This window comes from Nesoenas mayeri, assembly GCF_963082525.1.
Source record: "Nesoenas mayeri genome assembly, chromosome: 9".
NCBI classification, from domain to species: Eukaryota; Metazoa; Chordata; class Aves; order Columbiformes; family Columbidae; genus Nesoenas; species Nesoenas mayeri.
The window spans coordinates 11,547,698-11,565,148 of record NC_137557.1 but is presented as its reverse complement, the minus strand read 5'-3'; the positions used below and the strand labels follow the sequence as shown (position 1 = coordinate 11,565,148).

Genomic DNA, 17,451 nt, shown 5'->3' with positions numbered 1-17,451 from the left:
TTATAAATGAAGAATTTGTCTAGGCCTGAAACTTGGCATTGTCTCATTTAACAAACTACTAAATTTTGTTATATATACTTTAAAGACATGTATGTGTGGTGGGAGTTGATTTCCCTGATAAGTATAGCTATTTGCCCTTCAAACAGGTGATACTGAGTCTGTTTTGGGGGTTTGCGTAGACACAAAATTATTAGGACTTAAAGCAAAAGCACTCTCTGTAAAGATACTGAGAAATAAAATAAAAATGAAAGAACCTCTAAAAATGAGATTAGCCAACAATCCTGGATTTCTGGTTTTATGACTGTGAAAAGAAGCTGCAATGCCTTTAGTACAGTTTCTGGGTGAAACTTGCCTCTTCAGTAATGAACACTAAATGGCCTAAGAAGGTGTTTGCCCAGACAGCACGTAAACACTTGCCGATCTTTGGCTGCGAATCAGCCTGATGAACTGGATTCATGAACTGGATGTAACAATTACAGCACCAGTCCACAAATAATTTCATGTAATATATTAACATTGGTGTTTCCTTGTTGGTTTCATAAAACATTTGTATAAGATGGCCTTTCTGTTGTGGATGTATTAGGTGCAACACCTTTTATGTGTAGTCCTTATTGTATAATTTTCAAAAGGCTTCATTGATAAGAGGTTGAAGCAGGAAAACTATCAGAAAAAAAGTTTCTGATTGTTTCATAACAAGATGTACTTATCAGGTTGTAAAGGTGTTGTTTTTAAGATCAAAGAAAATGTAGATCGTTTTGAAATGGGCTCATTGAGGCACTAATGACCTGATAAAGCTGATTCTCCTGATTTCTTATGTTACAGTTAATTGAAAGGATATTTAGCATTGTTTTGATACCTCTCACAAATAACAGGAGGTATAGAAATGCACATCAATTTTATTGTTCATCAGCTTGGCTCTGTCCAGTATTGCAGGGTTTATGATCCCCCTTGTCCCTATAGAATGGTTTTAAAGCTCACTTGGTGCATAGTCAAACTTCTGGCATTTTGCAGTTACTTTTTTATCTTTATAATAAAACATGGTTTTAACAACAATTAAATGTTGAAACAGCTTGCTGGCAGATGGGATGGATTTTCTTTCTCCTGAAGTTTTCAAAAGTGTCTTTCAAAAATATGTTCATTTTATGATCGTGTTACAGAGAAGAATGAACTTGATTATCATAGTGATTTTCTTAACAGTTTATCCATATTTCTCTCTCTCTCTTTTTTTTTTTTTTTTAATTCTCTATATAGTGTTTTCTTTATCCTTCTCATTCCTACCTAAAACTACATTTTATACATTATCTTTAAGTCTCATCTACTTCCTTAACCAGCCAAATACTATAAATGAACTGGTGATACAGATGGCACAAATGACTTGTGTCTTGATAATTAGGGCACCTCTTTCTAAAGTCACCATTGGCACAGTTAAATATACTGTGGACCCTAATCTCAGATACTTTGCAATAAATTGTACTGTGTCCTTACACTCAAATAATGAAGTTAGCAATATTAGTAGAAAAAGTGAAGATGGTAACTGGGGCTACTCTTGCATTCTTTGCATTCTTTAACTAAAGGACATGTATTGCTGAGAAGGTCCTGTGCTCTGAAGACTGGTCTCAAATATAAAATTAAATTGAATATTGCTTTGTATTGTAGTTCATTTAGTTGTGTTTTCTTTTGTGTTTTTGTTTGTTTGTGGGTTTGGTTTTTTTTTGGTTATGTGGTGGTGGTGGTTTTGTGTGGTATTTTGTTGTTGTTCTGGTTTTGTTTTGTTTTTCTTCTTCCCTGAAGTGAGGTGACTGGTTTTGGTGCTTTTGTATAAAAATTGAATTGCTGAGATATTAAGCCATGGAATGTGGTTACTACTCATATGCATTAACAAATATTTAAAGAAATTTCATAGGATTTTTTTATTATGCACTTATGTGTAGATTTAAATAACCTTTATTAATACACTCCTTTGAAAAATAACATACATTTTTAAAGTGTCATAAATGCAGAGAAAGCTTAACTACCAAGGATATTCAATGGTCACCACTTTTAAGCTCAGCAAGATTAATATTTGCCATGCAACTGTATATGAGAAAAACTGCCTTAATTCCTATTCTATGGGTAATATTGTAGTAACCTGATAAGGGTTTATTTTTTGGTTAAGGCAGTTTGTTAAATGACTGTAATAATACTGGGGTCAGAATTATATATTTATGTAATACAGTAATGATTTGTTTTGCTTTTAAAAGACAAAACACTTTCCTTTAATTTCTACTAAAAACAGTATGAAATGGAGCTGGAAAGATGAGGTGGTTGGGCAGCTATTACCACCTAGTAATGACCTGTGTCATTGATGATTTGCAAATTAATCCCCTCCACTAACAAAACAGGAGGAGAAAGGGCAGATAAATAGTTTGCAAATTGGTTAACTCAGCTTTCCAAATAATATTAATAAATCTCTTGATGTCCAGGTGGTGCCTGGCAAGAACAGTGCACCGGGGATCGTTACGGGGCTGATATTATTCAGTATCTTTCTCAACAGCCTGGGTGAGGAGACATTGTGTTCCCTTGGGAATTCAGGAGGTGATGCTGGAAGGGGGAAGAGGTTGACCTGCTGAGTCACAGCGCTACAGCTTAGAGGGATCTTCACAAACCCAAGGGCTGGGCCAACAGAAAGTCTATGAAGTTCAGCCAGAACAGCTTTTCAGGCATAAACCATTTGTTGACTTAACTGGAAATTAGAGAGTAACATTTGTTATCATTATTTGCATAAATAATGTAAATTTTCACATGGACTTTGGATGCTTTAGTTCAGCTCACTCTTTGTTTGCCCTGCATGTAGAAGAATGCGGACTGCAGGTGGAGTGTTGATTTGCAAAGTGTGTACAATAGCTGCACTGGAAACACGTACCTCAAGCATGGGCTCTCTTGACTGTTCTTATGCTGCCTGACAGTTTTAGGTGAGGGGTATTTATATGGCTGTACAAGGAAATAGGACCTGTAAATCGGTATTGCATAGAGCAGGATAGTCTTTCAGTGGACAATAGGCTGTTTCATTATATAAATGCTTTCCAACGGTTTGCTCTCTTCAGAGAGCTTCAAAAAGCTAAATTCTACTTTACCTTTAGAGTAGGTTCATCTATTATGTTGCCTCAATAATGTTATCTGGAGGTAGATCTCAGAGAAAGAAAATGTCTTAAAATGTGAAAACAAAGGGATAATGTAGTGTTGTAGGTGTCGGTCTGATATCCATCACTGGGAGGTTTAATATCTTTATCTTCAGTTTATCCTAATTGATGAGTGAGTCTGATTTTTGAGAAGTCCTAAATTACAGATGCTTATGTGATGGAATAGCTATTGTCCAAGTGTGGAGGAAAGCGGTGCCCTGTTGTTGCAGTCTGTTAACAATCGTTTATTGAAAATTGACTTTGAATGTTTGCACTGGAGGTCGGAGTTCCCTTTAAAGGGCTCAGGCTTCCATAGAAATATCTAGAAGTGCCATATATATGCCTTGCTATTAAAGGAATCATTTTGATATGAATACTTACCTGGCAGTGCTTTAGATTCATTAAAATGGGAAAAATAAGTGGAGCACAACAGCTGGAACAATTTCTAAGTAAATTCATCAGTCGTTCAGGAACTATGCATTTAAAATACCTATAAATAATAGAATGCTTCATCTAAATGGAAGCCTTTTATTGATGTGTAAGTACAGTGTCACCCTGAAATTTCTTTTTTGAACTTACCATTTCCTTGTGTTTAGAATCTGATCAGGCAAGTTATTTCTACTTTTCCAACTTAATTTTAACATCATTATTTTGTATAGTGTGCAAAATGAAATTGATACACACAGTTGTTAAGCTTTAAAATTACTTTCAGCTAATAAATAATTGTTTTGGAAACTCTGTGCCTTCACTCAATTTTTTAATATTATCTTGGGGACTGACAAAATAATAGGATAACTTTTGTATTTTGCCATTTGAACTTGTAAATTCCCTTTATTTGTATTGTTACTATATGTTAAATGCCTTTAAATATCTTCTTTCACCTCTGATGATGTTCATGGGACTGCTTATCCTACAAAAGAAGACAGGACGATGGAAACAAGGAGAGTAAAATACTGAGAACCCAATTTTTGCTTTTTATTATATATGTTTGGTTCTCCCAGATTTACAGAGGATAAATAAATTGTTTATGTAGCCATAAGGAAACAAACATTTAGAGGTTGTTTGTTTCTTTGTTTGTTTGGTTTATAAAATTTTAAAAAAATTGTTTTAACAGATAAAAAGATGGCGTATCACAAAGTGAACGCAGACCAGAGAGCACAGGGGCACTCTCCGTACCTCGACAGCGATGACCTCCAAGCCACAGCACTGGACCTGGAGTGGGACATGGAGAAGGAGCTGGAGGAGCCTGGCTTTGACCATTTCCGACTGGATGGTGCCATCCAGCATCACCTGGGACACTCGCAGAGCCCTGACCTTGATCTCGAGCCCATCCAGCCTTCATCTTCTCCTAAGGGAAGGTTCCAGCGGCTTCAGGAAGACCCTGACTATGTCTCGCACTATATGAGGCAGACACCAAAGAGCAACCGCTGCAGCTTTTTTCAGATACTGAAAGTATTTTGCACTGCTTTGATTGTATTTATTTTTGGAATTGTGATAGGATATTATGCACGTAAGAAATGCCCTTCTCCTCCAACATCTCAAGAACCAAATAACCCTCATCTCTACCATGAAATTCTCAAGGAAATCAAAGCTGAGAATATTCAACAGATTTACAGGTATGTACCTTGAAGTATTTTTGTTTAAATGCCATCGGGTGCCAATGTTAAGATTTCTTCTGATTTGTTTTATATGGAATCATCTTCAGTTTTCTCATCGTGCTTGGGAAACTTTCATAAACATATATGAAACTAGACTAATTTTTAATAATCTGGATTTGTGTTATTGATTATAGGTTTTGCTTTAATAACTTTCTATTGCTATATTAGTGCTAGCTTCAGTGTATGCGAATTGAAAAACATAGATAATTCAAAGTGTATAAGAGTATAGATGATAGGCCAGGTAACCTAGATACAGTTGATTATTGAATAACATTGTCAAAAAGCAAGATTTTTAGATGGTGTTTTGTAATATTTGTCACTTTAAGAAATCCAAAATCCCCATCTAATCTCTGGCAAATAAGTGAATCCCTGGTGTGCCTTTTTTGTTTTTAATAATCTGTATGTGGAAGTAAGCCTTTAGTTGTTAATGAATTTAGGAGGGAAAATTGAACTCTGAAAGACTGTGATTTATTTTATCTTTCAGTTAGTACCTGGTTTATGGATACAAAATGTAAAATATTTGCTGACTGGGTTCGTTTGGTTGGTTGGTTTGTTTGGTTGGATTTTTTTGTTTGGAATCTTTGAAAGTTTATATAACATGTTGGTACCAGAGTATAACCACTTTTCTGTAGCGGAGAACGTGGAAGCAACTGGGTTTTCCTGCCAACTTTTGAAAGTTATTTCTGTATGAGGGGAGAGTTGAGCTTATTTCTGGCTTCTGGAACTGCAAGTTCCTTTTTCATCATGAAGGAAACACATTGCAGATTTGTTTTGATCAGTACCAGTTCAGAAGCTGCAGAATTTGCATACCTGAGGTTAGAAAGGATTATTGTTGTGGACATCCAAAGATTAGTTCTTGAGTAGATTAGGAATGTATTAAAAGCAACCACACAAGTCTTCTAACGTAATTTTTCTTCATTATGCTTGTTAAACCAAGTCTAAAATTCTGAAGCAGTTAGTAACATGGTTTGAGCCAACACTCTTGCTAAATTCAAGGGAAAAAATAGCTATGAAAGATTTCATGTCAGTTTCCAGTTTAAAACTGACTCTATGTGGATCGAATTATTTTTATAATGGGAAAGGGTATAGGTGATGAAAAGTGTTAATTATGAATGGTAAAGAGATCAACCTCTTTGTCTTCTGAGAAAGTAAATTTAACTGAATTCTGTCAATGGGCTTAGTCAAGAACAAAGTATTGGAATAAGCTAAGCCCTACAGATTGGGTATTACACAAATACAGCAAATTGCAGAGAAGTCTCAGTCACAGGGTGATACTCCAGTAAGTTGTGTTTGGGGACTGGGTATCACTTGCCATTTCATTATTTCAAAAGGTGGTTGAAAAATGCCTTTTCAAACTCTTCATCATTCTCAGGCATTTTCTTGTAGCTATTAGGGTATTGTTGAGAATTTGGACTTTAGGTAAAATGATTTATAGGAATACTTTGGAAGTTAAATGTACTAACTTGTTTTCCTTTAATATAATTCTTAGCATTTGTTTTTGAGTTTTTTTTCTACATAATAGAATGATTTCAGCAAATGTAGTCAAGCATTAATTCAGCTACCTATTGATTCTGTATATAAATATGTAATCAATGCTTTTAGTATACTACATTACCTACAAGATTTTTCGTAACCCTGCTTTTCAGTCTGAGATAGCTTTTATCCCATGTTGCGTTAAGTTGCTTTCCCTCAACAGCTGTTTGTCAGGAGTTGGAGTTACTGCAATCAAACCTGCATCTATGTAGCCTTACAAATATACAACATGCAACATATGTTGCTTGGAAAAAAAAAATCAATATATGTTATTGTAATACTTCTTTCAATGTAATATGCTTCGAATTACTAGGAATAAGTGGCAGCTGCTTAGCTTGCAATTTCTTAACGCTACTGAGGATGACATTAATTTAATTTTCTTGACTTATTACTTAGATCAGACTCAATAATGGTAGAGACTTTTGTTAACAGTCTTGATAAAGAACTTAGAAAAAATGTACAGAAAATGCAGCAATACCAGCAATACCAGTCATATTGCCTAAGTAGACATCACCTTAATGTGCTTAGAGGTCTGGAGTGAGAAATTTGTATTGGGATGAAATCTGCTGCAGTCGGCTGACGCTTTGAGGATCAGGACCCTTCGGGCCTGTTAAAGAGGTTGTATCAGCGTGCCAGGGGACTTGTGTCGATTTTGCTGGGATTTGGGCTGGATTTTGTGTGAGTGAAATGAAGCCTTTCTGCCTGTCTGTGTTGGGAATGGAGTACGATGTGGGATAACAATGCAATGGGAGATGCAGATGTTCTTCTCCAACTTTTCCATTGGAGGCTCTTGCTGAGAACTCATGTGCTGCTCTTGTGTTGTTTCCATCCTGGCCAGATCCCTGCTGAGCATTTTTCCCAGCAGATACACTAAAAATCATTAGGAAAGAAAAGTCACCGTGTTGGATTTTATGCCTTCAACTTTGCACCTTGTTTCCTGTGAAACGTCAATGCTACAGAAATTCAATGCAATTTAGCACAGTGTAATTACTGGCCTTGGCCAAGTTGCCTAATTAATGATACAGCCTAGGTAAAGATTATCTCTGTAAGCCTTCTTGAACACCTCTCCCAGCCCACATAGGGAAACGTTTACAATGTTGATGATAAAAACTAGAAATCGGTTTAACCTGTATGTTTCTGAGGTTTCAAGAGGATTAAAGTTGTCAAAGATGCCTGAAAGGAGTCACCACAAAAAACCTGAAGTTTTCCTTACCTTGCACATTGCATTTTGCCTGCTGACAAAAATTAGGACAAATATTGTTAATAGTATTCAGTAGGTAAATCTGACATTTTAGGAGTATGAATACTACATTTGCTCATATAAATATTTATAAGAGAAACATCCTGCTCTGTAGTACAGACAGAGTCAGAACTGGTAAAATTCTGCAAATATCGATGAGCTGATAGGAATCCAGTAGTGTTATATCTGTTTGTAACGTGAAAATGCCTTCAGTTTTCTTTCGGAAGAAATTTAAGAAGGTTTTAGTTGAAGTCTGGTGTAACTTGGCTCCCACAAGCCTTCAGGGTGAATTTGAAAGTGGCATAAATCTCACATCCAGAAGAGACCAGGTAGCAGTTGAGATACAGAATACCTCAGGCACTGTTTAAAATTGTATCTGTAACCAGCAGAATTTACTAGGGCAACATAGATGGAAAGAGCTGGTAAAATTTATAGGCTGAAAGCAGACTGCCTCCTGGGACAGTGAGTTGAGACTCCATGGCAAGACTGAGTTCTTGGAACCCTTTTAGCGAGAATGTGTCAGGAGGGCACAGCTGAAGAGTTGTCATCTGTGCTTTGAGTCCGGGGTCTTGCTCCCTGTGGAATGATTCTGCATCTCTGAAATATAATCCTTAGAACAGGAAAAGTCCTGGTTTCAAAAGTGATGAATGCATTTAGATGTGGAAGTCTCTAAAGTTCATAACAAATGCTTAAGGTCGTAAGAGTCAGACTTTCAAAAATACAGAAACACCCAACAATTTTGCTAAGCACACTGTTGAATTCTCAAAATAAAATGAGCCCAACTTTCAATGAAAACCAATATTTTTAAGCTACTTCTTAAAATGGGATTCAGATTTCTAACCTCACTTAATTGCATTTGAAAATTCATCTGGTTTTTTCCTTCTTGCTATATATAATAAAGGGGGATGCTAAAGAAGTATATCTTTCTCTTGCTGTGCATCTGCCAGATGCAGGTTAGCTATTCAGTGGTCATTACCATATATATATATTCTGTTCTGTGTTTCAGTCTTCAGGTATTTATTGTATTGCCATAAGAAATGCAAATATTAAGTCTAGTTAGACTGAGTCTGAAGTCTTGCCTACTGCATCTTTAGAAATTGATGTTGGCACATTCCTGGGTAAACCGAGAGCTGTATGAGCTCTCTAGATTTAATTCATTCCCAGAGTCTGAGTTATCACTTGGGGTTCTCTTTATTCACGTGATAATTTTGAATGTGTATTTATAAGTACAAAACCCCATTTGAAAGGAGATGAGAGTCATGTCAAGCAACTGCAAGTTCCCACTTATCCTCCTGCCACCTCCCCAGCAAAGAAAGGCTCTGGGAATGTGAGGTGGTGTCTTGTGTGGAAGAAAGATGCCCTGCGTGACCCTGAGTGGTATCTGTGGAACAGTGACTTGATAAATTTAGGCTCCAAATAACCACTTATGTCAAAGGTTAATTTTTTTTTAACCAAAAAGATAGGTTATGTCTGTACTTCAGAGATGTTAATAGAAAGGCTTGACTGTTTTAGAGTTTTCTTTGGTTTCATTCAATTTGCCTTTTTTTTTTTTTTTTTTTTTTTTGGTGGTTTCTCAAACTTAGCTCTTTCACTTGTATTTCTGTTGATAAAAGAAGGAAACATTATATTGATATAGTGCATGACAAGGAGGTGTAAGTTTGTTCCTGTTAGGGTCAGTTACAGCAGATGCTTTTAAAATTCCTCTTCCCTTTTGAACAAATGTCTTAGCTTATGGTTTACTTAACATTAGAAGGACATGTTTTTTGTTTCAAGTCCACCATGTGGTTCACTGAGAACAATTTTTCTTCTTGGTTGATTACTTTTTAAAATGGTAACCATAAAAATATATTGGGTTTTAGATGTTTGATTTGGGAAGTAATTTACAGTAAAGTCTGATTTTTGTGCTATGACTGTGTCCTTCGTAAATGAAGTACACAGTGTTGCCTTAAAATAATTTTTCAGTGCAATACACCAGTGATATACTAATGAATTAGATCCAATAAGCTCTGTATTCACATTGGCATAATAAGTAATGAGTCCCTTGATAAAATTCCTTATCTGTCACAGCCCACAAGAATGGCTTCGGTTTTAACTGTTCCTTTCTCAAAAACAGCACACAGGCTTGTGCTAGGCAAAACAGAAAAAAAATCACAACTGGGCCAACTTACCAGTTCAGAAACTCATTAACAGACAAAAAAATATTTTATTTTGCCTTTGAGATATAAGAAAATAAAAGAGAGTTTGTCAAACCTCTGAGACCTTTTCTCTAAAGAAGAGAAGCGGGAAGGTTCGTGTGTGGTGTGTGATGTCCTGGGGTGGACATCATGTATCATCAAAGTGAAAACTGAGGATGATGCTTTTGAGTATTTTGTTGTAAGTACATCATTCCAGGATGTGTATTTTGTGGGATAACAAGATGCATAGATGAGCTAATTAGGAATATTTTGAGATTTTTATATTTTTTTCCCCCCCGTTGAATCTGCCCTTTTTGGTGTTACAGTGCCTGTTTCAATGCAACAGTCACAGGCTTAGGCTGGACATTTGAGGGGGGTCAATGGGGAACATCCCAGTACTGCTGAGAGGTTACAGGGGATGCAGGGACTCTGCGGGTCACACTCCTGTTCTGCATGAGGGCGTAGCATACCTCACATCTGAGCTTCTCCCGTTGGAGTGCTTTCCTACACAACATCTGTGCGCTGGTGCAGTGCCTCATGTTTTCTACAAAAAAGGAACACTGGTATTTGATAGGTGATAGGGTGTAAATGAATTTGGCTCTTATCACTTATTTTTTGATTGCATAATCTTACTTCTCTTAAAATTAGAGATTACCTTGCTGAAATTGCTTCAAACTCATCATAGCAGAAGCATGGTTCAGGTTTAAAGGGAGAACCAATTTCCATGGCCATCAGCTATCTACCTCTTTACCATGACTGCTGAAAAGTGTGCGGCGATTTAGTCCCAATTAGAGCAGCAATTCTGAACAGTGACAAGTACTACTTTTTCTAATAGACGATGAAATGAGCTGTGCCAGCATGGGTGAGGCAGTAATTTGCTTTCTAAAGGTCTAGCATAGCTCATTCTCGCCCACTCAGGCTAACAGAGGGATCATGGAGGGACTCATTGATGGTCCCTTGAATATTCCTGTTTGCTGGGCTGCCTGTGGGACATCTCGCTCTCCCCTTTGCCTGTAGATCTTTGTTGCTGTTTGGAAAGCCCAGGTTTTTACGGGATTATTTCTGTTTCAGCATGACAAACTGGAACAGATGTTAAACATCTATGGATTTTTAAAAGTCATGCCTTTAAAAAAAAACTTTTGGTGAGTAGTAGGCTCTGTACTTGACTTTGCCTGAGAAAGAAAAATACTTGACTAGACATTTCTGAGTGATTCTGACACTAATGCTGTCTAAAAGGCAGTATTTAGAGGCAAAAGATTTATTTACGTTGCCATCCATCACTTCTATAGGTATAATCAAACCATATTTCTTCTTACAGAAAGAACCTGAATGAAAAAAGCACATGGCCTGCTGAGATGACAACCAGTTTTCATTTTACGCCAATTGCTTCTGATGGGGAAATGCCAGAGGACGTGGAAATGGGACAGAGTTGTCCTTCACTGTCCAGCCCTTGCAGCAATAATAGGAGAATCAGAAGTTTGGGCTTGTGGTCCCAGGGATGTAAAGATACTGAGAAACAAACCTTCCAGAACAGACTCCCTTAACAATTTAATTAGTGGTGCTAGATATGCGGTCTATCTACTAATTGCCTTAAGAACTGTAAGAGTTGGCTGCTGCTGGGGTAACACTTGGCTCTCAGGTGGCGGCTGTTTAATCTGAGGAGATGGTAGCACAGGGCATTGCAAAGAGTTATCTTGTAAAATTTCTTAAGGGCCAAACTCTCGCGTATTCCTGTTTAGGATGCTTCTCTCATCAGCAGAGTGTAAAACCGAAGTCTGTTAGTACTCTGGAGATCCGGCGTTTCAGTGGAGAGCTGCAGTTCCATGGTATGCACTGCAACAATTAGCAATTAGCTTCATGCCTGTACACATAAATCAAATTAACAAAGCCTCGAGGGGAAAGACTTTTCTCAGCCCTCTTTGGTGGTACTTTGACATCCAGTTCCCTACAGTCAGCACCTATGACAGCTATTTACTAGAAGCCTGCTAATAAGTCAGACTGCTACCAAATTTACCGAGAGCAGCAGGACTGCGATTTGTTGTGCAATTTTAAGTTACTGTTCATGCAACATTTGTAACTGAAGGCTACTAAGGAGCATTGCTAGGAATCGATCAGAGATAATGAAATTGATGTTGTCTGAATAATAATCAATTTTAATAATAGTGTTCTACAGTAGTCTTGCATTAAGGGGCTTGTATTCTCAGTTCAATTTTCTTTGACAGCTGATGAGTTTCTAAAGTGTAGTTGCTGCCACACTGAAACAAATATGAAATGTATTGAAAAGTTGGGGCTTTTCCTAGTAATGTTGGGGCTTTTCCCAGTAATACTGGGACTTTCACAGTCTTAGACTTCTCAAAATTCAACAAGGTGGTTGGCTTTTTTGAATTTATAGAGTACTCCTTATGGGCAAGAAGTTAAATAATGCAGGAGGCCTGTATGTATGTCTGATTTTTCTCAGTCTCAATAACAAGTAATGTTGAAACATTTGAGAGAAGTCTCATATTTCATATAAGCTCATGTTGCCCTTGGACACATGTAATGCACAGAAATCTACATGCATATGATTTCCTAATGAATTAGTTCCCAATTCCAAATTAAAATAATCTGCTTGTTTTATGAGTACTTTTTCAAGGGTGAAAAGGTTGAAATATTCTAGTTAGATGGAATTTTCTCTCTTTTTTTTTTTTTCTTTTAGTAAAATACAAAAATTGAAAAGTGAATTGAAATGTCACTATCCAAACAAAGTGTTCAATGGCTCAGAAGTAAAATTATTTGGAAATATAATTTCTTGGAAACTTCAGGTTTTATTTGTAGTTGGGGAATTTTGTGTGTACATTGACATTTCCTGCCAAAGCAATCTCTGGTCATCAACCAACGTAATGTCTTTGTTCATCTTTTGTGAAGGTTAGTTGGTTAACTGAATGAATAGAATTTAACAACGTTCATCTTTTCAGCTGTTGTGTTGTTTTTCTTTCTGTTCTGTGGTTTCTCAGAGACTGCCTTATACCACTGTGATCAGAATTGTAAAAGCTCAGGGTTTTGTTCATGTTACCTTTTTTTTTTTTAATGGGCGCTCAAATTTTATTACTCAGTAGGTTAATTAAGTGGGTTGTGTGAGGCTTAAGGGAAAAGGTCGGTGTTGCTGTGGGGGTTAGGACCCCATCAAAGATTGACTTCTCTCCAACAAATTTCAAAAAGCTCTTCAGAGAGGAGCTTGTATGAATTGTACTGAGATCTGGGTCTAGAAAAAGGAAATAATTTGGCATGTCTTTCTTTTGGAAGTTAGGTATAGCTGAAGACTGATGCAGTAATCCTCCTGTATAATATAGAATTGACCAAACAACCAGAGTTTTGAAGTACGTGACCTCGACTCAACTACGCAACGCTTGTGTTATACTCTGTGCAATAACGTGTTTTGCTCCCATTCAAGTGGTGAACTGAAGGCTATAGACTGGAGAAGCCTAGTTCTTCTAAACGTGTAGAGGGGAGACAGTGGGAAGAAGCGCTGATAGTTAAAAATGGATAAGAAGTCCATAAAAATGTCAGTACGCTGGTGATGGAAATTGTTTTATTTGTTCCAGCAGAGCAGCTGTGATTTAGCGGAGAGCTCCCATATTTACAGTTATGACCATGGCCGAGGCAGGAACGTGTTCCCAGCGGTTTCTGGAATCTGTTTCCTGTTGAAGGCTGCGTGAGCCAACACTGATGCAGTCTGGATTGAGACCTTTTAATTATTTAAATAGCTGGCTGAGTGCTCTGAAAAAGGTGGTAGCTCTGGCAAGTTGCTTGTTTCATGGCCATTCGTTAGTAATAGTTATTGAATGCTTTTATTTTTAATAAATGCCAGCCTAGGTGATGGGACCTGTGATGCACATTATTAAATAAATAGACAAGCTTAGAAAAAGGCCATACGGTCATGAATAAAGTTTCCATTCCCTGTCAACTATTCAGGGAACAAAACAAGAAACTGAATTATTCATGATATGCTTAGTGCAAGGCAAATGGAACCTGCCGCTGTGTTGCTAGCAGTGCAAATAGTGACATAAAATTACAAATGGTTTTTGTCTGTGTTATCATGCTTGTTTTTCCTTGCTAATATTTCTAGAAACTGTTTATGAAAATTAAACCCTATGACAAAAAAGAGTTAAGTCTGCATAGTTCCTCAGAATTCTAGCACAGACCCCGTGGGGGATTTAGTTTCTAAATTATTCAGCCTATGCACTAAAAAGATAGATAAGACATTGTGTTTTGGAAGTTAATACAGGTATTCTTTTTGTTCTCATGGAAAAACTTTTTTTTTCAATTGAAAGAAGTTTTGTAAAGACTGTTTCCTATAGACAGAAATTTTTATAGCTGTCTATATATGGTGGCTTGTGCGTATGCGAATACATAGATCTAATTTTTCATAGTAGCTAAAGTTGTAATTGACACTGCGCTTCTTAAAACTGTCCTATATTCTGGTGCTCAGTACCACTTCTCCCTTTGATTGTGGCTAAAACCTGGTTGCCTTTCTGATTCCAGGGCCAGAAGTACTTACTTTTTTCATAGTTTCCTTGCAACTGTAAGAACTCAAAATACTGTGAAGACTGTGTTATAAATGCCCACAGAACTGAGGACACAGTTCTGCACAGAAGCTTGGGCTTAAATTCCTAAGAAAAGTTATTTGTTTAGCATTTGATGAGAAATCAATATAGGTTGGGGGCCTTATCTTATTCATTTTGAAATAGGTATTATATAAAATAAAAGATACGTTTGTCAATTACAGTGCAGAAATATTTCCACGTGAAATTGATACCTCGGTGTCTTAGTCTGGTGTGGGAATAAAATACAAGAACTAATAGCTGAAAGATCAGGCATTGAAGTGTACAGCACAGATAAGGTGTTGAATGGAACAAACTTTATTAGCACTTCGGATGCTCTTTAGCTAGAATGTTGTAGTGTTCAACACCAGGCAAAATACATGTCTCGTGCCATAGAAAAGGTGAGGTGAAAAGACTTAGTGCTTTCTTTCTAATGTTTTTTCTAATATTTGTGTTTCATCAGTCTTTTCAAAGACTTTATTGAAGAATACCAAAGAATACAGTCAGATTTGTTACATGTACAGAAAAGATCATGAAGTGCAAGGTTAGAAACCAATAGTACTTTGGATGTGGAATGAGTTGCTGAGAAGGTAGCACTGGTCTGTCTTTTTTGTAATCATAGTGCACGGAGAGTATGAAAATTTTTCCTGCTTTCAGATATAAACCTGGAATATGGATCTTGAATTCCTCAAAGGAACAGGATTTTTTTTTTTAAATAGGATTAAAAAAAAAAAAAAAAAAGACACTGAACAAACAAAGAGGTTAATTTTGAATTTTTGACCACATTTTAAAGTTAAAATTGGCATATGTGACCCAAGAGTTCACGTATAGCCCACACACACGTTTTGGTGTCCGTATCTCTGAGTACCTGGAGCAGGAGATGACAGCTGGAGGAACACAAGAGGTGATTCCTACATCTCTTCTGCAGCATGTGTGAAAAGTCTTTTAAATCAAAGCGCCTGCATTGATGCAGCATATGCCCAGTCTCATTATATTACAGGTCAAGTAAACTAACAAGTAAAGTAAGAAAAATCTTAAAAGCAGATTGAAAAGATTGCAGTCTAGTTGATCGTCCTGGTGGCAGTGTGGCCCTTTTCTGCTGAACATCCCACTACCTTCCTATGGGTTTCTGGCTGAGAAGAAAGCAGTTCTTTAAATACGCTTCAAACAGTCAAGCCTGCACTGGCAGTCTCTACCTCTTGTTCAGCTATGGTCAGATGAGATCCAAATGTGCAATTCTTCATCATCTGGCTTCTAAAAAAAGGCAATAATTCCATCTGATAGAAGATACTAGCATAGAACTCCTAATTTTATGTAGTTACCACTTATTTTCCTTTATTATTGAGCTGGTTTAGCTAGGTCACCTGAGAGGGCTTGATATTAATATTGCCTTTTGATTAATAAACCGAACTAGAATGGAGGGTTTGGGCTTGGTGGTCCAGGAGCCGAGGCAGAGCCGGGTGCTGTGGCGGGGCTGCTGGACGGAGCATGGAGCAGTTTATAGCAGTGGGAGGCCGTCGGGCTTTATCTGGGATTTGCAGCTCTCCTCTTACAAAACTTTGCCTTTTTTTCTTTTTCTTTTTTTTTTTTTTTTTAAACAGGGACTGTTAAAACAAGAATAATTTGGTATTATTTTAGGAACAGAAAGCTATATAAATTAAATCCTCCTTTAGTTGTACGGATTTGGAAATTGGTTTTACATGCTTTCGTCACATCCTGGCTGGATTAATCTAACTCTCCTTTTTACAGTTTTGCCAGCGTTGCCGCTACAGGAATTGTGTACAGATTGATCGACAGCTCCCCGAGGAAGAGCAGTGCTTGCAGGGGTTTAGCTCTCTTTTCCATCTCTCTCATTTTCTCCTGACTTAGTAAGTCTGAAGTTAAAAAGGTCTCGCTGTTTGGGAAACAGTTAATTGGATCAGGATGAGTCATACCCAGGATTAAATGCCGGCGGTGTGATTGGGTCCCTTCTCCTTAGTTAACGTAATTAAGACTGACATTAAAGATCAGATTATCCCTTGCTAAATTAGGGCCGCAGGTAAGTGAGAAACTCTTCAGGGACATTCCTGCCTGGTGCTGTCCCTGCCCTGCTGAGGAGGCGGTGGTGCCCAGAGAGGCCCCATGGTGCCCAGGGAGCAGGGCTGTCCTTTGAGGTCCAAACTGCCAATTCCTGCTGCACAGAGGACACGTGCTGCCTTGGGAATTGCTAAATACAGAATATACAAGCCCTGGTCTATATGTATGTGCAGCTGCTTTGGCTCCAAGCTCTGCAGCAGAGCTCACGGGTTCAGTTTGTGGTGGCTCCTCGCTGCCCCAGCTGGGTGTGCTGCCTCCCTGGCATCTTCAAAACTTGTCATTGCCCAGATTGTTTTGGGGGGGCTTGTCAAAATTTTTCTAGCAGAACTGGAGAATTGTATGTGCTGAATCTAAATCTCTTGCTGCCTAACTTTCAGAGAGACTGTATTCTAGTAGTTAAGGAAAATTACAAATATTTGCTTACAGGTAATTATATGTCTCTTATTGTATGTAATGGAGGAAAGCTGCATGGAGAAGTCCTTGTTTGATCTTGAAAGCAAAGTAACAAATTTTTCAATTGTTTTTCATTGATGACCAGAAGAATTCCAGACCTGCTGGAAATGTTATATCTTACCAGCCTTAAATACATGGAAATGTTAAAGTACACCTTCACAAAATAGTTCTCTCTATAGCTAAAATTTCAGAAGAGGCTTAATTGTTTACGGAAAACAAAGACTGGATGAAGAGAAGAAAGGCTCTTTGGTATTCTACTTGCATTCCTTTCAGAATGTGTTTTCTATGATGATGTTTTGATTTCATCAGATTAATTACCTTTATTTGATTTGTATTTAAAAAAAAAAAGACTAGGCAAAAGACAGATGAATTGTTACGTGAGCATTCCTATGCACTGGGAATCAGAAAAGTAAGAGTTCGTGCTGTTTCAACATTTCTTTAAAGAAATAATCAAATACTTTAGTTTAAATTCCTTTTTCACTGAATAACATGTAAAATTTTTCTGATCTTCTTTTATCATCAGATTTGAGTAGAAGGGAGTAGTCTACTAAATATGAATTCAGCCATGGATGGGTTTTA

The 17,451-nt window shown here is 37.3% G+C and overlaps 1 protein-coding gene across 1 annotated transcript in view; it reads left to right on the top strand.

Moving 5' to 3' along the window:
* Positions 1–17,451, top strand: part of NAALADL2 (N-acetylated alpha-linked acidic dipeptidase like 2) — a gene marked incomplete at both ends in the record, with an annotated part of 329,666 nt that overhangs the window by 84,972 nt on the left and 227,243 nt on the right. The window contains one exon of the mRNA XM_080349764.1: positions 4,273–4,774. Coding sequence (XP_080205890.1) covers positions 4,273–4,774 — 502 coding nt within the window. The remainder of the gene's footprint in view (positions 1–4,272; positions 4,775–17,451) is intronic.